We start from the raw sequence: 21648 nt of genomic DNA, 5'->3' as shown, positions 1-21648 counted from the left end.
GTGAGCTAACTAGATGGTTCTAGGGACAGGTACCTGTGTGCCTAGTCTGGCCTGGGTGCTCTGGTAGTTCTGGTTAAGGTGCATTTATAGGGTCTTTGATGGACTATAGTCTGTCTGGTCTCAGTTCATCAAGGGAGGCCCAGCCTGAAACTCAAACCCCAGATAACTTAAGCTCTATACATCTCAAAGCTTCAAAGCACCAAGGTCTTAGTGAGGGGGGCAGGATTAAAACTAAAATGAATATTTAAATTAATACAAATGATAATGACTGCATTAAAAAGGGTATGCAAGACAATTTAATGATGATACAATATAATCATTCATATTGACATAAATCATATTGCTAATGTAATATATTAAAAGCAATTGTTATTTTTAAATCGTAGATAATGGGGTATTTGCATCAATATTGTTGTTGTTTCTCTTAACAGTATAACATAATATGAGATATGTTACAATCGTTCATTTTGTTCAACAGCATGTATGGTAACAAGCAAAATACATTTCATTTATTCATTTTTTTATTCATTTATTCATTCATTTATTCATTTTAGCAAAAATGTTAGTACAAATGTTGTGATATGTGTATTTTCCAGTGTATGTGAAAGTCAAATTACGACATGAAATGTAAATAGTAAAAAAAAAACAAATTAAAAGCCAGATCAGATCAATTCTATATACTTCATACTGTAGGCTTGGTGAAACTGTAATAAGTCTCTCACAGCAAGCTAATAGCATGAGCTAAACATTAAGCTTTAACAAGGTTTCAATAATAAACTGATGTCCATAACAGCGCATTTGTGAGAACATTGATCCACAAAGAAGGTCTCAGCCACTCATCTTCAGTCCTTCTGGCTTTAAATAAATCAGTTGTATATATATGTATATATAAAAATCAAGTAACTACGTCTATGTTTTTGGCAGTATAAGCTGAGTGCTACATAATTCAATGAATGAAAACTGAAAACAGTGCTTGCACCATATGTTGGTCTGTTACCCAGCCAAAATAATGATGAATAATCGTAAATAAATTTGAGAACATTAGATCATTAGACATTAAATCTAATTAACCTGCTGAAGAAAAGTTTGCACGCTGATAAATACTACTTGAATGTTTTGTCTACACACAGAATACGTGCATGTGAACTGCGCACGATGAGGAACTTTAGTTTTCCATGAAAGATGCTGACGCTTATGGTTTCAGAGCAACTACCAATCTTTCTTCCTTGAGTTTGGCAGATAAAAACAAAATGTTATTCATAAGCACTAGTGTAGGCAAGTAATGCTGTAACTGTACTAAAGGCTAAAACAGACAAAAAAATTCAGGATTATTTGAAATATGTGTATCCACTGAACAAAAAAAAAAATCAAGGAATATATGTCCAGACTGTCTTTCTGGAAACTCTGCGTCATTTCATTGTTCGTCGTCGTCGTCACTGTCGTTCCTCTGCTGTCTGCCTGATTCAGCACCCCGAATAAGCCTTCTGTGGTTTGAATGACTAACCCTGCAATATAACTAGGTTTTTGGTAGTTTACTTTGTAGTATGGTAGCTTGCAAAAGGTTGGCTGTTGATGGTTAATATGAGACAGAGTCTGGACACCCCGGGCTGGAGATGGGCGCCTCAGCAGAGCTTATAGTTGTTGGTCTTCATCAGCGGTTGCTCCTCTTCCTCCTGGTCACAAGACTGATCATAGGAGCCTTCGCAGCACTTGGGAGCCTCTCGTGATTCACTTGGTTCTCCATCTGGAGCATCCTGCTGAAAATTTTGGTAAATCTGCTGTGGAGAAGCCATGGAGAACGGCAGAAATATCCATGCAATTTCTAACGGCTGGTCCGAAGTGCAACCTTAAACACTGATCCCTCTGTTAGTCTAAATCGGGCAAACTGAAATAACATGAATGTACTTAGGGATCCTAATCAAGTTAAGTCATAACAGACTTCAGTTTAAAAAGTAGGCTGGAATGTTCAGTCTAAACCCTGTCTCTTGCATATCGGAAAATGTGTTTGATCTTTCTCTATGCTAGATTCTCCTCTTCCCAAGGGAAACCACGACTCACCTGGTCGGGCTGTTCTCCGAGGAGCCTTTCGATCAGCTGGCCGATCTTGCTGAAAGTCGGCCGCCTGGTAGGCTCCAGATCCCAGCACATTTTCATGATCGTGTACCTAAGAGGAGAACTTCCAGGCTCAAGCGTTTTATATATTGGGTTGGCGTACCCTTCTGTTAATTGTTCCTGTAGCAGTTAATAAGCAAACTGAAATTACCCCTGCAGCCCCCTGGGCTGATAGATTGCGTTGATGATGTTGTTGATAATAATAATAATAATAAAATTAATAATAAAATACATTTTATAACTGACTTATTCCCATGAAATTTTTAATTTTATTCTAGCTCACATAAAACAGTGTACATGTGACCGGTATATGGTACTAAAGGCTGTAACTCTCTGACAAAACAGAGAAACTTTCTTAAAGTATGAAATGCTCTGGGAGATCCCAGCCTTTCTCCTATTTGGTTTCAGAAAAGGAAAGAAATGGGAAAATCCAGTCATTCTGGATATTTTCAACTATATTGAGTCGAAATACACCTGAATAGGGAGCTTCTGCAAAAATGTTGGCCTAAGACCAGCAAAACAAGATGAACTTACATCTCTGGTGGGGCGTAGTCTGGCCTAGACATCTGGTAACCACATTTGATCATTTTGTAGAACTTTCCGTCCACAAGGACGCTAGGGTATGGGCTCTTACCTGACAGAATGATGACATGTAAAAGCCCAGTGAATGCAGAATCACAAAGACAGATTTTATACAGGTTTTAGAAGCAGCTAGTGTTTACGTTTGTGAATTTCCCATCATACCTAGCGAGAAGATCTCCCACAGTAAGATCCCATAAGACCAGACATCACTCTGCACAGTGTAGACGCAGTCGAAAATGCTCTCGGGTGCCATCCACTTCACAGGAAGGCGAGCCTACCAGCGAAAAACCCAACACACACACAAAACAGCATTTCTTAGTTTCAGCTTTTATGCCGGAATATGCATGTGAAGAACACTGAGGATTGTCAAATGAGGTTTTTATTGCTGTCAGAACTTGAAAGGGAAGTTGGGTAATGTTGAGTGTCCAAAGACTTTTGTTGCAGTCTGCAGTCTTGCAAAGAAAACCACATTTCTTTGCTCCTCTGATTTATATTTTATCAGAAGCCTACAAAGAACCCCAAGAAAAGCACTGGTGCTCCATGGTATCATACCAAAAACAGTGAAAAAATGTAAAGAGTAAGTACGTGAACAAATCATGCATTTTTGCCTCTCAGCACTCACATTTCCTTTCACCACGTAGTTGGAGTCGTTCATGATGTCACGCGCCAGGCCGAAGTCACAGATCTTCGCCACGCGACTGTCTGCCAGAAGCACATTCCTGGCAGCTACGTCTCTGTGGATACACTGTACAGATCATCACAATCACCGGATGGAAGCCTTGATGTCCCTCAAAGTGCCCCCACAATTGATGGTTACAACTTTTTCTAGTCCCTCAGCACCATGATCTGATGCAGAGACATAAAAGCATCCCAGCCCCAGGTGAGCGGTTGGGTTTTGTGGCTGCCTGCTCACATTTTTGGCAGTGAGGAATTCCAGTCCTTGTGCCACCTGGTAGGAGAATCTCAGCAAGTCATCAATGTCCAGTGGCCAGCTGTCCTCCACGGTATTGTCACAGGGGGGCACTAATTAAAAAACAGGAAAGCGACATGAGTTTTGCATGTAAGCAGCTGCCTTACCCACTGCCAGACTGCCAGACGAACCAGTGTTTCTTCTGGTAACATTTCTGCATGATGGCCCATCATTCCAAAAGCCACCACAGCAAAGAAAGAAGGAAAAAAAAACGTATAACTATCCGAACAATCAGTCGACTAATCTAACGCCTAGGTGCCCAACTGCAAGCAGTACAGCATTCAGCTGGTTAGCAGCACTAATATGCTAAATTACACTGTCATTTAGCAGATGCTTTTATAAAGCTCTAATAGAATGACCTTATTTAGGTATTTTTCAGAACAGGCATTTAGTTAAGTGGCAGTGATGACACATGTCTCTCCATACTTTCAAAAACCCCATTTACACACACATACCCCTTTGCAAACCCCACTTACCAATTGCAAAGTAATGAAACTGTTATATCCATGTAAACGCATGTGCAGATTAGTCTGAAATAGAAATTCTCACCCCAGCCAGGTGATTAAAGTTGCCAACTCTGCATTATGACGTTATGGTGTCGTGTGGGAATGTGAGCAAAGTGGTAAAGTCTCCCAGTTAATCTATTCCCTAATAAAAATTAGTGGTGTCTTTCTGACAAGTTCCAGTGTTAATTGGACGAAACACTGTTATTGACCGAAACACTGGAGATGAGCAAACTGTTGTTATAACTGTCACTGAAAATAACTCACCTATATTATCACATATAATTATTAAGTGTTTGTTTACCTCCATAGACAGAGAGGGAACATGACTGACATCAGCATCAATAATAATAATAATAAGAAAAAGAAGAATAAAAACATTTACAACAATGGTCTGATGTCTACATTGACTCCACATGAAACCTCTTGATCCACATAAATCACTGCAAACCAGTGGAACAGGGAGCAGCTTGCTCACTTCTGCGTGCCCAGCAGAAAAAAATTTACTTAGGTACTACAGCCAATAAAATGTCTGCTCGTAGTTTGCATTGACAAATAAGATCTCCTGCTGATTTCATGACCGGTTTATGATTGGCTGACACTGAGATGGATATCTTCACTGCTCAGTCGATATCTTTTTCCAATAGCTTGTTGGTAAATAATAGTACAGGTGCAAGCGAAAACAAAAGTACTATGGTTATCGACTAAAACAAGGGTTATGCTGTGGAGTGGTTAGGGAGTAGCCAAAAGCATGCAGATGGGGGAGGGGGGCCGCTGTGTTGCAAATGCTGTGGTGTGGAAATGAAAGAAAAAACAGTCTGTGAAACTCCAGAATCTCACAACACAGAGAGAGATAAAAATACACGTTGATTTTGTTACTTGAGTATCTCATTTTTCCCCCCCTAAATTCATGTTGCTTGTCGTTCCACCTAGATATCAGGAAAATCCGTGCTACTAACTTAAACTGCTGATCTAGCGCGCGGTAAAAATTTCTCAGGAGATGCAAGAATGATACCCTGCTTACCATTTGTGGAGGCTGGCAGAAGTAGAGGGGCTGGCTTCATCTCCTGGTAGCTGTCAGAACATGAACTGGAGATCCCGCTGTCGCTGTAGACGCCACGTGGGATCAGCCGTCCAGTGAGTGAAGAAAATCAAGAAAATTTGCAAGCCAAAAGAAAATGAATTCTAATCAAAAAGTGCTAACATGGCAGAAAGTTGCAAAATTCTGTGGAAAATGTGCAGGTATGTTCTCAGATTTTAATTGGTAAAGTCCTTTTTGCACTAAGCATAGCAGCTATGCACTCAGGGTGATCTCCTAACTGACCACAGGGCTTTGTCATGGACATTTACCTTCTTATGTACTTCTTATCTAAACAGACATTCTTGTAGTCGATGGTCTCCTCCTGGCAGTCTGGCATGCTCATCACAAAGCTGAGGAAAGTGTCGGCCTTGTTTCTCAGGAAATTAAGGAGGTCACCATGCCTGCAGTACTCAGTAATCACCAGGACAGGACCTGGGTTGGGACGCAAGGAGAACAGAACTGGAGTCCACAGCACCATGACACAGATAGCTGCACTCATTACTCCCAGTTCCCAGAGTTCCCATTGTTTTCCCCGAAGTTCCCTCTGGCCATTGGACCAACCTCCATGAGTGCAGGCGCCCAGTAAGTTCACAATGTTCTTGTGCTCCCCCAGATGGCTCAGGATCTTCAATTCAGATATCAGGGCTTCTTTCTCATCAGAGTGTGCACTGGCTGCAAGGGAACTGAGTCATAATGGTACCCAATGCCATGCTACAAAATGCTTCTGCTACCTTATCAACAGAGAGATATCCCTATGTGTGAGGAAGTGTTATCCTGGTATCCACAGCTCCAAGGTCATTCAAGGGCAAGGGAGCTGTCTGTCCCCCCAACTCACGTTTGAGCATCTTCACAGCAACACGTGTGACATTGTCTTCCTGTCCCAGGCCGTACGCAGTGGCCTCCACGACTTTCCCAAAAGCCCCAGCACCCAGAACCTTCCCTACAAGATGCAAATAACAGGTCGCATTTTTTAATATGACCATGAAGATTTCTTTTGTATTTTAAATCATATATACATGTAAGTGGAGCAAAGAGGGATACCTAGCTTCAGCTGAGCCCTAGGAAATTCCCATTTCTCGTTATATGGCAGATGCATGGGGTCAATAAAGGTGTAGTTGTTCCCATTGCTGGCTTCAATGATTTTCCAGCGGATTTCATACCTGGGTTTCTGCAGATCAAAATATATATTCAGTGAGTTCAAGATGACTGTATGCTCTCCTACCAAACACAGCTTGTTTTGTTAGTGTGCAGATATGGTCACTACTGGGCTACACTGTTCCCCGGACCAAGAATTCCTAATGTTAAAATACACGCTGTTCTTTTTTTTGAGAGAGAATTTGAAATGGTCATCATTATGGGGGGGCTGGGAGTGCCTGAGCACCGGCCCCCTTTGGCCAAACGATTAGAAGAGCCTCCCTTTTTGATCATCAGGTTTGTATTTAGCAAACTGCAAAACCCGTTCAGCAAGAGGGACCCTGGACATCCAACATTACGTGTGATTTCAGGTAGGTGGATGGGAGCCATTCCAGAACAGAAACTATAATTCATCAGTGATTTCTGAGATGACTCAAAATGTGACATGCAGTCTTCAGATCAGGCAACACAAAAGCCTACGGAGATGCCAGGGAAATTTTTTAAAAAGGAGGCAAGATACAAACGCGAACAGCACACTGACGACCATAAACAACAACCTCTGCTGCATGTGGCAAGGTGTTCAGTCTCCACACCCATCCCCAAGGGACGTGTCACTGCTCAACAAGCTGAACTTCTTAGTTCATGTTGATAGAGAAAACTGCAAGCCTGCCCCCGGACCACGCCTTCTGAGAGTGGGCAGGCACCTGTGCTCCACACCAGCTGTGTAAGGCAGACCCTGCATAGGGTCAACGACAACAAAACAGTGGAGCCGAATGGAGTCCCTGGACTTGTACTTAAGGCCAAGGGTGTCACATGTTCAACCTCTCGCTAACACTGTGAGCAGATCCAACCTGTCTTAAATCAACAACTACTGTACTGATACCCAAGAAAACTGCAGTCTATTCCCTGAATGACTACCGCTCAGTTACCCTTAACTCAATAATTGCAAAATGATTTACAAAAAGGGATACTAGTTCAGATTAAAGCTGGCCTTCCTCTGGAGCTTGATTAATATTGCTGTCATGTCTGTGGCTATTCAAACTGGTCCCCAGATTCCTCAGAATGGGCCCACACCAGTCTGTAACTGGATTAGGGACCTTCTCCCAAACCGACTCCAGCATGTAGTTCTGAACATGCATCTCCTCCACTTTGACCCTCAATATCGGTGTCCTGCAAGGCCGTGTGCTGAGCCCAATTCTCAGTTTGCTCTTCATTTATGACTCCACACCCACCCATAACACAAAGATCATTATATAATTTGCAGACAACAGCACCATCCTACGATTAATCTCTAACAACAATGAAAGGAGAAGCGCTAAATCTGACCAGATAGTGTCTGTTCAACAACCTGTCACTTAACGAAAATTAAAAAATATAAATATTTAATACAAAGGTTTTATGCTACAAGTCTGTCTGCTTCACTGCAGTGTTTACCAAGAGGATCTGTTTCGTTTTATAAGAAGTTTTCTTTGTATAGTTGGACGAATGCGTCTGTCTTTTCTACCTGCTTGTACTTGTAGAGAAGTATGACCAGGAGTAACAGGAAAACTGCTGCCAGGGTAGAAGCTCCAACCAGGGTCGGCATGAACAGTTTGTCTATAGAGTCACACAGAGAGCTTCAATTAACTTCATGGTGACATATACTGTAGGGACCCCATTACTAAGGAACTAGTCATTACTACTGGACAATCAGAATGTTACAAACTGTGGGCCACAGGCAACCATCTTTTATTACTGGGTGGAAAAAGGACAGCCGGTTGGGGGAGACGTACTTTGAGAGACCTCCATGCTGAATGCGTTACTCGCCTCCCCCACCAGGTTGGAGGCCACACACTCAAATGTTGTCCTGCGGCTGACTGGTCCCACGGGCAGCGAGCTCTCCACCTCTGCTTGGCTGGACGCCTCATTCTGGACCTCCAGTATCTGCGCTGGGAGCGCCATTAGAGCACCTGTGGTATTTTCTCTGCACCTGCCCAGCCAATAACATTGGAATCACCACCAAATGTATAACATTTTGTTGAAAACCAACCACTAGAAAAGAGGGTAGAGATTTAGTGAGCAGACGTCTCTGGTAAAAACAAAATATCTATAAATCTATTAATATATTTGATATAATGCTTTAATTAATATCATACAAGCTCAAAGGAAACAACCCCCCCGCCCACCCCAATCCCTGAACCTCAACACATACGTGGTTCTAATTCCAGAACACTGGTACCAGTGGATGTTGGGAGCTGGGAACCCAAAGGCATTGCAGGTCAGTGTGGTGCCATTTTCCCACTTCACTGCGACAGAAGGTTTCTCTAGAATATTAGAGAGAGAGAGAAAACTGAAGAACATGCCGAGATGACAAATGGAGAATGAGAATTGCCTTCTGTCCTATTTACATTTTCTAGCTGATGTATCTATTTAGTTCCAACATGGAGGGATGGTTTTGTTCCAACCGAGTTCTCCGTTCTTCATCCATTAAATCTTACAGTATGATTACAATGTAGCTTCAAAACCAAGTCTTCTCATTTATAATAAGATCATTTTAATGTGTCATCAAAATAGGAACTAGTTGAAGTTCTGTCATAAAAGTGTGTGTGACCTCATTTCCTGATGAGGGGAATGTGGTGGCTTGCTTACGGTAGATCTGCACTTTGAAGCTGATGGAGTTGTTGATCAGTTCACTCCTGGCGTAGAAGGTGTACCAGCCCTGTTCCTGGGAGGTCATCCTTTTCAGCACAAGCTTTGCCACATACCTGCAGCAAAACAGGCCAGCTGATTCAGCAAATGAGGAAACTGCTCTTTGACCCAATGCTAAGGGTTTAGTTTAGCTTTTCTCATGCAGGTTGTGTATTGGAGAATTGAATAAGTAGAACGCAAATTACCAAAAGAAATAGTTTTGAACATGTGTTGTAGTGAATATACCGAAATTCCCGGTTGTGTGAATTTAAGTGTGGGACAACAGCCGACCTGTTCTTGTAGCGATAGAAGCTGCTTGACTCTGAGAAGTTATTCTGAGATGCAGACGTCCTCCACCCTTGATCCTTGATCTCAGGGTATGCTTCAATATTGACGACAAGCTCCAGATCCTCCCCCTCATTGAGCATCACAGACAAATCCTCTCGAGTAACTTTCGGTGAAAGCTCTGCTGAAAGCCTGATATACGGCTTCTCTAAAGAGTAAAATAGATGTACCATGAATTCATACTTACTATGGGACCTGCCACTATAAAGTGCCACATCTAGTGACATGAGAATTCTGCTAAAAATGTCAGTGTACTCTTTGGAACTTACCCACAACCTTCAAGTAGGTGGTCGTCCTGTTGACACCTGCTTCATTACTGCCAGTGCAGGTAATGTTTCCAGTATCGGACAGGTTTACTGCAGGGATTGTTAATATGCTCTCAATGTCAAGACGGTTGCCCTCTGTATCCATTGCATTCACTTTTTCTTCCACGTTTAGTTTCTAGGGATGAGATGTTAGCTTAGTGACAATAACAATTAGAAGACAGGTAGGAAGTAACAAGTCATTAATGGAGCACCAATGTCTGTGCTGGCCTGCTTTTGATTGCAGACGAGACCCAAATATATGTGAACGTCTTTGTGTCTGATTGGCTTTGCAAAGTTCATGGAAAGTCTGACACTTACATTGCGTGAGGAGTGTTTCCACGTGACATTGTAATTGAAGTTGGGGTTGTGAGTTTTGCAGGAGATCTGGAAACTCTCTCCCACAATGCGAACATACTCGACCTCGTCCAGGAATACATATGGTGGGAAACGTAGCCCTGAATAAAATACACGAAAAGTTAAACTTCTTCCCGCAAGGCTCCAGAACCAAAGTACAGTAAACTACAACAAGCCATTTTGTCTTCGCATCAAGTGCAGTAATATAATTCATTGGCTCACTCTCAATGACGTTGATAGAGAAAGGTCTGGAGATCTTCTCCACCCCGTTGACCCTGGCTGAGCAGACATAGTCCGCAATGAAGCTGGGCTGAAGGTGCCAGATGAAGATCCCCTTCCTGGGGTCAGTGGTGTAGTTCATGGACTGGGGCACAGAGGTGCCATTGTCCATACGAAGGGAGAATTCGGTGGCATCAGGGTCCGTCAGAAGACAAGGTAACAGGAGGTCATCGCCTTCTTTCTTTACTGGTCTGTACATGTATGGCGATGTGAAAAGGTTTTGTGGGTCTGTCAGAGGAAAACACATACTGAAACTGAAGGACAGCGTAACAGGCCGCACTCCAGGTTGAACTATTGATATTGAACTATTGATATTAGCTAGTGATAACGAAAGAAGTTTTATATAATTATGGTTTATTTTTAAATATATTACACACTTAGGAAATTTGACTGTTTGGTTTCTTATTTGTCCTCAAACACTCCTTGGTTTGCTTTCGACGCTAACCTTTGACGTAGACATGAACCGAAGAGCTCAAGTCTGGCTGGTTCCGAGAGTAACACTTGTATGTGCCTGTGTAGTCCACCGTGGGCTTGACCACTTCGAAGATGCTGAGCACACCATTCTTATCCGTGATGTGTCTGCTGTGCTTGGACAGTCTGGGCACCCATGTCACATTCCTTCCCATACAGGTAAGGGCAAAGGGCTTGTTGACTCTCACAACCACATAGTCTTGAGTCACAGTCATAAAATTCAGTGTGATCATGGGCCGTTGCTGTGCTGCTGGTCAGAGAGAGGAATTGATTTAATGTCACCTAGTATACAGAGTTTATAAGCTCAACCTCTCCAAATATAAGTATAATTAGAACATATAAAACGCATATTCGGGCATAGAGATACAATGAAAAAGGCATCGCCACGACAACAACAACAACAACAAAAATGATTGGATATTTTCATTGTACATTTATTTTACAATAAATAGATGTTCTAAATTTGTGATCCTAAAATGTGCAGATTGTACACTCCCAGTGATGGTGAGGTTCATGCCCTGGGCTGTGCAGGTGGCATTGCATATTATGATTGTATAGTTCAGTTTATTAGGGTTTCTACATGACATGATTAGGGATAGTGTGTATTATGCATGGAGGGAAAGGAGGAAATCAAAGTACCGGAGCCAGCTTCTGTGGCAGGACAGACTCCGACTAAAAGGCAGCAAAATCATATTCAGGAAGCACATCGCACAGTTATCTCTAGGACGTGGAGTTTCCACCTGCTCCACCACTCATGTCTCCTTTCTCTGTGACCAATTGCTAAAGGAGTCTTTGATCTGGGGCTCAATTTGCACAATGTCAGTTATTTTAATGCAATAAGGTAAAGTGTGTACATTTAGACCCCAGTATCCCAGTACTGGATGAGCATATATAGACCCACACATTAATAAAATGGTTTTCGATCCACCCCCCCCCCTGCAGGAAAGTCATCAAGGGCTTCGTAATTAGTGGACAAACAACATCATGTGGTGCATTAGAAATCGAATATAGCTTGACTTGGTTGCCTGAGGATTGTGTCAGGAATGATTGCACCATAAGTATACTAATGTCAGAGTAAAACACTCTCGTTTGATTTTTCCATGTATAACACATTGTTCTACAATGGTCAGTAACATAATATGTTGTAATATCTTGCGCGTAAATGGAGTTCATGACTTCTGTGTCATCGAAGCAAAAACAATCAGAACTCTGGAGATACGGCTTCCTTAGTTAAGTTCCTCAAAGTTATGCGTACATTTTCTAGCTGATGTATGCATTTTGTTTTTTAGTAATTCTCAAATGTCAAAGCAATAAAAGTCTACTGAACTTCAGAAGGCAGAGAAATTACTGAACCCCAAACAACACTCTTCATATCAGCCACTAACTACTGGAAACGCGGCTTAATAGTCTGATACAAATAATGAATTCTGTGGTCACTAATAAGGTTTGCAATTGTATTCCTATATAGAACTATATGAATATTATTATGAATATTTCATATAAATATGAGATGAATACATGCTTTCAATCATGCTGGAATGGAAAAGGGCCTTCCCCAAACTGTTCCAACAAAGTTGAAGCATAGAATTCATAGAATTGCCCAAAATGCCTTGGTACGCTGACGCGTTAAGGGTTCTCTTCACTAGGTAAAGGGCCCAGCCCAACCCCTGAAAAACAACCCCATACCATTATCCATCCTCCACCACACTTTACAGTTGGCACAATGCAGTCGGGCTAGTAACGTTTTCCTAGCATCTGCCAAACCCAGACGTATCCATCAGACTGCCAGACAGAGAAATGTGATTCATCACTCCGCAGAACACATTTCCACTGCTCTACTGTAGATTCCAGTGGAGGTGAGCTTTATACCGCTCCATCCAAGACATAGCGTTGTAGTTGGTGATGTGCATGCAGATGCTCGGCCATGGAAGCCCATTCCATGAAGCTCTCGGCTCAGTTTTTGTGCTGGGGTTAATGCCAGTCAACAGGGCACTGCTGACTTTTACGCTCTGTGCTCCTCAGCACTTGTTGACCCCTCCCTGTTACTTTACATGGCCTGCCATTTTGTAGCTGCATTTCTGTGGTTCCGAAATGCTTCCACTTTGCGATAATACCACGTACAGTTGACTGTGAAATACTAGCAGGGAAGAAATTTCACCAACTGGCTAATTGCAAAGTTGGCATCCTATGAGAGTAACACACTTGAATTGACTGAACTCTTCTGATAAAAACCATTCTTTCATAAATGTTGATGAACCTGACTGCATGGCTAGGTGCTTGATGGCATGCATGGTGCTTGGTGCTAGGTGCTTGATGGCATGCATAGTGCTTGGTGCTAGGTGCTTGATGGCATGCATAGTGCTTGGTGCTAGGTGCTTGATGGCATGCATAGTGCTTGGTGCTAGGTGCTTGATGGCATGCATGGTGCTTGGTGCTAGGTGCTTGATGGCATGCATGGTGCTTGGTGCTAGGTGCTTGACCTGTGGCAATGGGTCTTAATGAAACACCTGACTTCAGTGGTTAAGATGTGTGTCCCAATGCATTTGCCCATACAGTGTATGTTTGTTGACAAAAAAGAAAATTAGTACACTGAAACAATACCTAGTCTTTAATAATAAAACACAGGTTTTCTAAGCATCAACTATAATTATGAGAACAATAGTTTCCATTATGATTTTGAATATTTGGTGACGCTTTACATTAACTGCACCTTCATGATGCTTTTATATTGCATTCATAAAATGTTCAGTACACCTTCATAATGCATTCATTAAGTATTCATAAAACATTCATAAACATCATGTATGTATACCTTTACATCCTAACATCCGTTAACAGCTGTAATAAACATTAATAACAAACATCGTATAATAATAACAATCATTATACTTGCATAATCATGTAATGTTTGTTATTAATGTGTATTAAGGCTGTTAGGGGATGTCAGGATGTTAAGGTGTACTTGCATGCTACTTATGAATGTTCTATGAATGGATTATGAAGGTGCACTGAATGTAAAGCGTTAGCGAATATTTTTTTCATTCTAAATAAATATCTGGCTAATGTAAGGAGGCATATTCACAATATTCACAAGTCTGAAGAACTGTGTCCAGAAGCAAAAGAAGTGTCTGCTTATTTCAATGCGAAACAAGCCTGGATATATTTTTTTTTTACGTGAAACAGGAACTGAAACATGGAATGATCAGCAGAATCTGAATTTTGCACCATATAATTTAGATTAACCACAGGATGCATTATTTCCTCCTGGCATATAACTTTTCGATGCCTTTGTCATTATTTTGTAGTAAGTCTTTTGTAAGGTGTAATATTCATTAACTTTCATCCATTGATTCATTAAAAAGATTAAAAACAAAGTAACATTGCAAAGTTTTACTTCACACCTCAGCAAATTACTGATTCGCATTGTCTCACATGTAAATATTCTCAAGAACATTTATATATTTGCCAGTGTTACAGATTAATCAAACATTTGGTACCTCTGTTAATACTGCTTCCAGAGATGAGATGAGACTACGGCAGCACAAATATGTACAGTCCAAATTTCATAGTGACAGGAAGGAATAGTGAACTGTTATATATCCTGTCAATATCACCATGAATCAAATGAAAATGGGTACAAATAATGAAAAAATAATGTTTCCTCAGATAGAACAACAACAACAACAAATTTATTTTTATATAGCGCATTATCACAACATTACATTGTCTCAAAGCGCTTAAATAGAAGCCATTGTTATGACTGCAGAGGGCTGATCATATGATTCAAAAAGTTCTACTAATAATATTGAAAATACAATAAAGCAGTCATAGAGGCTACTATAGTGTTTAGTGTTGTTGTGCAAAGTGACATTGTGTGAACAACAGAACATTGTCTCTGCTCTAGATCACTGTTTCCTGACATGGTCCTCTAGAACTGCCCAGTGCACAGTTTTATCCCGACAACCAGATTGGAAGACGCTGCTCTAGAGGGCTGGTTTATGAAGTCAAATAGTTCAGGAGCCCAGTGGTTCCTGTTTGAAACAGAACAATTTCATTTGAAGTTCTAAGCACATGGACTGGATCTGTGGTTTGGGGAAAACAGAATTCAACACACTAAAGCCAACTCATAACGGGCTTCCTGTTTAACGACTTTGAAGTCCAAGATGTCAAATGTGGCTTACCAAAATATCTAAAAAACTCAATAGCACCCCAAATGTATGCCATTTGCTCATATTAACGTTAAATGTTAATTAACTAATTAACTAATGTTAATTATCAATTCTGTGGTGTAGAATGCATAGAGGTATGAAGCCAAATTAAAAGTTTGAATAAAGTAATACAGCAAAGGCAGAAATGTTAGTGCGACCGATCGCATGACTCTCTCTAGCTGTACATGCAGATTCAGGTGGCATGAAGATGGCAACAGTCCATTAGCAGGTAAGGAAGGGGAACAGGCTTACCGTCGCACAGGAAGGTCAGAAAAGAGAAGGTCACGAGTAGGATAAACATCCTGACTCCCCTTCAGGATGAGAAAACGAGAACGACGTCCACTCGGGTCGGGTTTGCCGCGGGTAACTGGATGTCTGAGATGATTCAGTCCTCATCTCCTAGCCAGAGTTACTTCTCCTTTTCTTCTTGATGTTGGGAAACCAATAGTAAAGCAGAATGAAGACAGCATGCAGCAAGAAGCATGCAAGCATGCAACTGAACTATATGACATGCTATTCAAGGGTATTCAAAAGTATGGACATCAGGACCACAGGTGGATTTCAGTAACAGTTTATATACAGATGTGCTTTGGGAAATGCAATCTAATTACAATGTGCTGTGCTGTGTATTGTCTTAGAAGGGGGATCCATCTATCTTCTAACAATGAACCAAATGTGTGCCAAAGACCAGACTGTCTGTTGTGTATTTTCCCAGATAGAGCTGATGTTTTACATCAGTCCTTTCAAACACTGTTTGGATGAAACAAACTGATCACCGTGCATTACTCTGACAACTGAATCCTTCTCAGTCTGGGAGCTTATGACTAAGCTATGAATGAAAAGCTCCTTTGATGTTTGCAGACCTCAAAACCTCATGATTGAGTTTCCTTGTGAAGATTTTGGATTTGAATTAATTGGTATAAAAGTATGTGGCAAAAGTATCTTCTTCAGTCATTTCAGCGTAAGGGTTCTGTGGCCATAATTGTGAATTTGATCAATTATATAAGTGTGCAGAAATCAAAATAGTTTTTATTAGGTGTCTGTTACACTGCAACTATCCGAAGTCAGAGTTCAGTGACTTTTCCTGAGTTCCACAATGTTCCATATAGGGGAACATGGTACTGTGACTTATGTATGGTAAGTTTTTTGATCCCCTATTTGCGCACTCCATCTCAATCGTCATGAGGCATCCAAGCATATTCAGGTGATAGAAAGCTTGGGGTATTTCAGGGCAGGGTCAGCCACCTGTGGCACCCAGGGAGCTGGTGGGAGGGGGCTTAAGGGCCTTGCTCAAAACCCCACAGACGTGTGACTATTCTGCAAAGGCCGGGCTGGAGCTGACGACCTTCAAATCACAGCCAAACACCACAAGTCTCTATAAGCACCAGTAATAGGTATCAAAGCGTAAATGATGTCTTTTTCTTTCCATAGTGTACTGGGAACAGGGCAGCTAAGTGTTTTTGATTACATGCTTTATATTTTGAAAATGCTGCATTATTGCTCTACTGAACATCTCCATTGAAAATATGATTTTTTAATTATTTAAAAAAACGTTTAAAATATGCAATCAGAAAGGTGGCTATACACCAAAGGGGGCACGGTTAGGTTTTGGTGGAGAACAAAGAGCTCAGTACAAGAACGTAATAGTAACATTATTTATTATAGGTTTTTTATAATGATTTTTAAACATTCATAGGATACTAAATACATACAAAATACAGCTGTAAACATTTTAAAGACTTTGGTACCACAGCGTATATGAATGTCTGTGTAATATAGGATGGAACACGCATATTCAGGTTTGCTAAATACCTAGTGTTTGACCTACTTTTAGTACCTTGAGCAGAGCCAATGAAAATTCTGCCTGAAATAACTGGACTGATATCTTTAAAATGAGCTTGCAGGAATCTGCTTGCTAACTATAGCTAAGAATTGTGTCCATTAATAGAGGCAGATTTATATTTCAGCTTCATCCCTGCTGGCATGTAAACACGCAGCCTTCAGACTTCAGCAATTACATGTTTATTCTGTATTTTAATGCCATGTTTGCATTTGTCTCACATACCGGATGAACATATTAATTTACCTGTAAGCACTTTTGGTCTCACTAATGAAAAAAAAAATAGTACAAGTTTTTAGAATGTATCTACTACATTCTAATTCACAACATATGAAGTCATATTGCTACATTGATGCAGTGTTGTTAAGAATATAACAAAAATGTTATAATACAGCTTAAAGGAGCACAATGCATTAGCTACCATGTCAAAATGAAAGTAACATAATATTGATTGTTTTTAATGTAATACAATGAAATTCAATGTATAACGTAACATAACGTAAAATATCACCAAAAATAGAATCTTGTGGTAAATAATGATGCATGCTTAGTTTAGACGACTTATGAAACTGTCGATGCTGGGTAAATTATTCCATGTTAATTTCAGAAGGTGCCAGAAAATATTTCCATGGGTCTCAGCCTGTTTGGCGTTATTCTCCGGGGAACAAACATACACTTATGTTTATTATGGCAAACTGGATTTCAGAGCTGCTATTTCCTGACGGTCATGGCACTGCCAACAGGGGCCGCGAAAAAGTGGGTCGAGGCCCTCCCGTCAGATGGAGGATGCGGAGAACACCGTGAATCCCGGAGAAGGTTGGAGTTTCATGAGACAGAAGTGCATATTAAATGAGACAGACACCGAGTACCACCAGTGACAAGAGAATTATCTTTATACAACTATACTATAATGTGAGTAATAATCTCCGTCACTCATCCCCTGCATAACACGGTAAAGTGCAAATTTGGAACAGTTATTGAGTTATTGCATTTCCCCTAACACAATTCTAATACTGACTGACTGCTTGTTAAAGCACCTCCCAAAAATCGAAGTTTTTCAATGCATATTTTCACGGGGATACTGTTTAAGGCTTAACTACTACAGCTATGAAAAACACAATAGATCTGCATGCTACATGATAAAAAATCCTTTTATATACAAATCATATCATAAAGTCATAAAGTAGAAGATAACATACTTGTGTGCTATTTACATTGTCATTAAAAATCTAAATTCTTGAACATTTGGCAGTGATTGAGCAATGTTCCAAGGCACTTCACATTCATTTAAAATGTACAAATTTGGCACTATATCAAACCTTACAAGATTTTCTACAAACACGGTATATTTGGTGCTTATGAGGCTATTTTACTAAAAGGTTGGTTAGACCAGATATTTTAGCTAAATAGCTAAATCCACTAAATCCATATAGGTATATACCTATGCATATATATACACAACATATACTTGAATATTAGGTAATAATGATATGGATCAAAATAGCACAGGATGATGTCAGCGGGAGCCCTGTGAACATTATATTGAAATACGTGGCTGTGAGGACAAGAAATTAAAATATGCACATGGTTTTGTACATTCCTGTGCTACTTAGTATACAATCAATGATTATATAGCATATCACCCTATATATTATGATATTACATGAATTTTTTCATGTACTCTGAATTTCTCAGTAATGTACTCTGGCTCTGAAAAACTGATCATTTGGTACATTCTCTTTGACCAAATATTTGACCTGTTGTCTGCATTCCTGTAGTGCATAATGGATTTAAAAGTACTAATGGCATACTTGTATGCACATTATTATTATTATTATTATTATTATTATTATTATTACTACTACTGGGGAATATCTGTAGTTGTATAGGATTTCCCTGAACAGGCCCAGCCCGCCCAATAGATGATATTGATTAGCGGGTACCACAGAGCAAGCGAAAAAAGTCAGAAAAACTCTGACATTCCATAACGTTGCAATAATTCACACTAGTTTTAATATTTCAGTATTATTATACAGCCGTGAATATTATGTGTCTGTTTGTCCATATTTTCCTGCAGAATTGCACTTCAATTGCAATTCATCACAACTGTAAAGGCTTGTTTGACGTCCCGGAAACCATTTACCTTAAGCCCTTCAAATGAATCTAGGTAAAAATTTGGAAGGACACCATAGTTTGCATCTGTAAGTTGTTGCAGTAAAAGCCAGCGTGTAAAAAAATAAAAGACCAGCTCTAATTACACACTGACATTAAAGGACAGATTTAAATAAAGAGCCCTACATAACTGCAGACATCCTCACTGCGCAGACAGTATTTGGAAACGTAGCCCTCTGCCGTTTCAGTAGAAACTGTTTTTAAGCAAGCCTACATTTTGCAGTGCATTTGCTTCTGGGACAGACACTGGTCATGGAGGCTACAGAAAGCTTTCCTCCACGTCTGGGGTTGCCTTGCCCTCTGTCAGGTCCTTCTCCTGCGTGTCGGTGTCCTTCGTGTCCTCTGGGATGGCTACTTCAGGGATTGTATAGCTGTCGTCCCCCACGGGATCCTGACAGCTGGACAAAGATAAAACATTCCTAAGTACTTGTGGACTCAGTCCCTACTTACCCAGTTAAATATACTGCTTTGCTATTTAGCATTTGAGGCAAAAATAAAAGCATTAATTTGGAAGCAGTTCATGGACACATTTTTAAACATCATTAATAACAGAAGCTTATGCACCGGTTGCCACTTCTGGTTAAAAACTAGTTTTAAAAAAAAAAAAAAAACTCATTGTTGCCGTGCAAATGTATTGAATGTTTTTCTGCTTGAAAGAAGGAAGTTTGGCGCCTGGAAGGTTATTGACTAAGCTCAAGAAATACCACATTGTTTTTTTTTTTATCATGGCCACAATTTTGACACAAGAAACGATATTCCACGTAATTACTTCACTGTAACATTGTCTGGTCAGATTGTATTGCTTGTCTTTTTTGAGCATATATATATATATATATATATATGAGAGAGAGAAGGATAGTTTGACTAAGCTATTGACATTAAATGTAGTAATTAATTAGGTTAATTATTTAAGTGCGCTTGTGGTGAAATTGCCTGGGGTGTCCTTGAAGATATATTTACGAACCAAGGCTGTGTTATTTTAGCCATGCAACAAAGCGTCTGTAACTTTTGGTAAAAGCGTATCTGCATATCAGTGTACATTCTAATGATAGGCAATGTTTTTGTCAGCAAATATACACTCTCTGTCCAGATAACTGAAAACAGAAACTCCTTCAATGACTTTTGCACAATTCTGTATCGGTAAAGTGTATGTAATATTCTTATCGCACATCTGGCAGCCTACTGTTGGGCAATGGTGGAAGAACCCTCTTTATTTAAGCTCAAGTCTCCTTTTTCTAGCACGTTCCTCATGCAGACTTAGACTGACGTCATCGCACCCAGATGGTAGTCAGCCATCCGCTCCCTAACCATACCTCAGGGGGCTTTCAGCGGAAGTATCGCCTTTGTCGCAGACTTCCTCCGGTTTGGGATCCGGGATGGGGATGATGTACTCGTTGTAGGAAGCTGTGGCCTCTTCTCCCTCGGCCTCTTGCCGGACGGCCACAGCGGGCTGACTTGGGGACAGAGACGTTCTCGACAGCCTGGGTTTAGTGTGTGCCACGGCAGGATGATCGCTCTTTAAGAAACTCTCGTTCACCTGGCTGTAATTCTGTTCCGGGGGAAGAAAGAGGGACATATCTGCAGCCTGTAGATTTCCCTCCTCCAACAGGATGCGTTAGAAATGCAGAGGACGATACCTTTTTGTAGCTGTCAGGCAACATGTTCCCCATTGTGTGAACCAAAAATGAGAACTCGGGCCTCTTCTCAAACTTTTCGTCCCAGCATTTCCGCATTACATCATAACTGGAAAACATGGTATGGGAATCAATTGCTTCACCCCATTTCTGTTATCCTCCCAGTGTAAGGTACCATGACTATAGGGAACAGCCAGAGATGAGCATGGAAGGCAAGTGAGGAACGGAAAGGGGGGGGGGGGGGGGACGTACATGTCGTCGGTGGCATGAGAAGGCTTAGCCATCCTGTAACCCCCCTTCAGCGCGCTGTAGAACAGGTCGTTCATGGGGAGGTCGGGGTAGGGGGTTCCTCCTGGAAATGGGCAAGTTTAACAAAGTTAAAAACGTGTTAATTAAGTTGAAAGGGTAAAAAAAATATCGAAGCAGGGAATCTTCCAGCTGTTTTTATAATCTTATATGCAGGTCTAGATTGAATTGAACAAAGAATATGATTGATGAAAGTAGAAGGACATTAAGGAAAGGTCAGTTTTTATATTACGTATTTTACGTATTTTGGTCCAAATTTCTGCTGAATGATAAAAAAGAAAAAGTCACCCAAAAAGGCTTCCAGGAAATGACAACATTTCGAGCAGAACCGACGTTTCTGACTGGGGCTGAGTCCACCACGGCCCACTGGTATGGTTCATACGCCTTGAAATGAATAATATACTTGCCCAGGGTGAAGATCTCCCACAGCAGGATGCCATAGGACCAGACGTCGCTCAGAGTGGTATAGAGGTTATGGAAGATGCTTTCTGGGGCCATCCATTTCAGAGGAAGGAAGGTCTAAAGGTATAAGGGCACAGGCCTCCATTTCCACATATTTGCATTGATGCAAAATTCTGCATTCAGAAAGTTGGGCACTTGGTGATTGACCAAAAACAGTGTGACCTCCAGTTTTGATACTATTACTGTAAAGGCCCTCAAGTGGTTCAAGTATCATGAAGACCTC

The 21648-nt window shown here is 40.8% G+C and overlaps 2 protein-coding genes across 5 annotated transcripts in view; both read right to left on the bottom strand.

Moving 5' to 3' along the window:
- Positions 1 to 273: 273 nt before the first annotated feature.
- On the bottom strand, positions 274 to 15400 carry csf1ra (colony stimulating factor 1 receptor, a). 3 transcript variants are annotated; one of them, XM_049028870.1, is made up of 21 exons: positions 15264 to 15400; positions 10778 to 11053; positions 10276 to 10560; positions 10018 to 10154; positions 9664 to 9835; positions 9341 to 9542; positions 9011 to 9126; positions 8574 to 8685; positions 8155 to 8351; positions 7887 to 7978; positions 6290 to 6416; positions 6084 to 6188; positions 5810 to 5920; positions 5518 to 5680; positions 5192 to 5274; positions 3608 to 3717; positions 3317 to 3439; positions 2857 to 2968; positions 2647 to 2746; positions 2059 to 2164; positions 274 to 1757 (listed from the first exon to the last, which is right to left on the bottom strand). In XM_049028870.1, the coding sequence occupies exons 1-21, from the start codon at positions 15310 to 15312 to the stop codon at positions 1623 to 1625; spliced, it is 2913 nt and encodes a 970-aa protein (XP_048884827.1). In that variant the 5' UTR covers positions 15313 to 15400; the 3' UTR covers positions 274 to 1622. The 3 variants fall into 3 exon arrangements, with proteins under 3 accessions (XP_048884827.1, XP_048884829.1, XP_048884828.1); XM_049028872.1 differs by having other exon boundaries at positions 274 to 1754; XM_049028871.1 differs by having other exon boundaries at positions 10778 to 11050.
- A 1252-nt stretch (positions 15401 to 16652) lies between these two features.
- Positions 16653 to 21648, bottom strand: part of pdgfrb (platelet-derived growth factor receptor, beta polypeptide) — a 33519-nt gene continuing 28523 nt past the window's right edge. For both annotated transcript variants that reach the window (XM_049028641.1, XM_049028640.1), the window contains exons 19-23: positions 21371 to 21482; positions 20910 to 21009; positions 20661 to 20766; positions 20337 to 20572; positions 16653 to 19421 (exon numbers count right to left, since the gene is read on the bottom strand). In XM_049028641.1, the coding sequence (XP_048884598.1) occupies positions 19283 to 19421; positions 20337 to 20572; positions 20661 to 20766; positions 20910 to 21009; positions 21371 to 21482 (693 nt within the window). In that variant the 3' untranslated portion in view covers positions 16653 to 19282. The remainder of the gene's footprint in view (positions 19422 to 20336; positions 20573 to 20660; positions 20767 to 20909; positions 21010 to 21370; positions 21483 to 21648) is intronic.

The sequence above is a fragment of the Brienomyrus brachyistius genome, chromosome 10 (genome assembly GCF_023856365.1).
Source record: "Brienomyrus brachyistius isolate T26 chromosome 10, BBRACH_0.4, whole genome shotgun sequence".
NCBI classification, from domain to species: Eukaryota; Metazoa; Chordata; class Actinopteri; order Osteoglossiformes; family Mormyridae; genus Brienomyrus; species Brienomyrus brachyistius.
This window is presented reverse-complemented; position numbering and strand designations above follow the sequence as displayed.

Coding starts and splice junctions, on each gene's coding strand:
- csf1ra (XM_049028870.1), bottom strand. CDS start 15,312: ATGTTTATCCTACTCGTGACCTTCTCTTTTCTGACCTTCCTGTGCGAC. Junction 11,054..15,263: donor TCTGACCTTCCTGTGCGACG/GTAAGCCTGTTC, acceptor CTCTCTGACCAG/CAGCACAGCAACGGCCCATG. Junction 2,165..2,646: donor GACTACGCCCCACCAGAGAT/GTAAGTTCATCT, acceptor TTCTCCTCTTAG/GTACACGATCATGAAAATGT.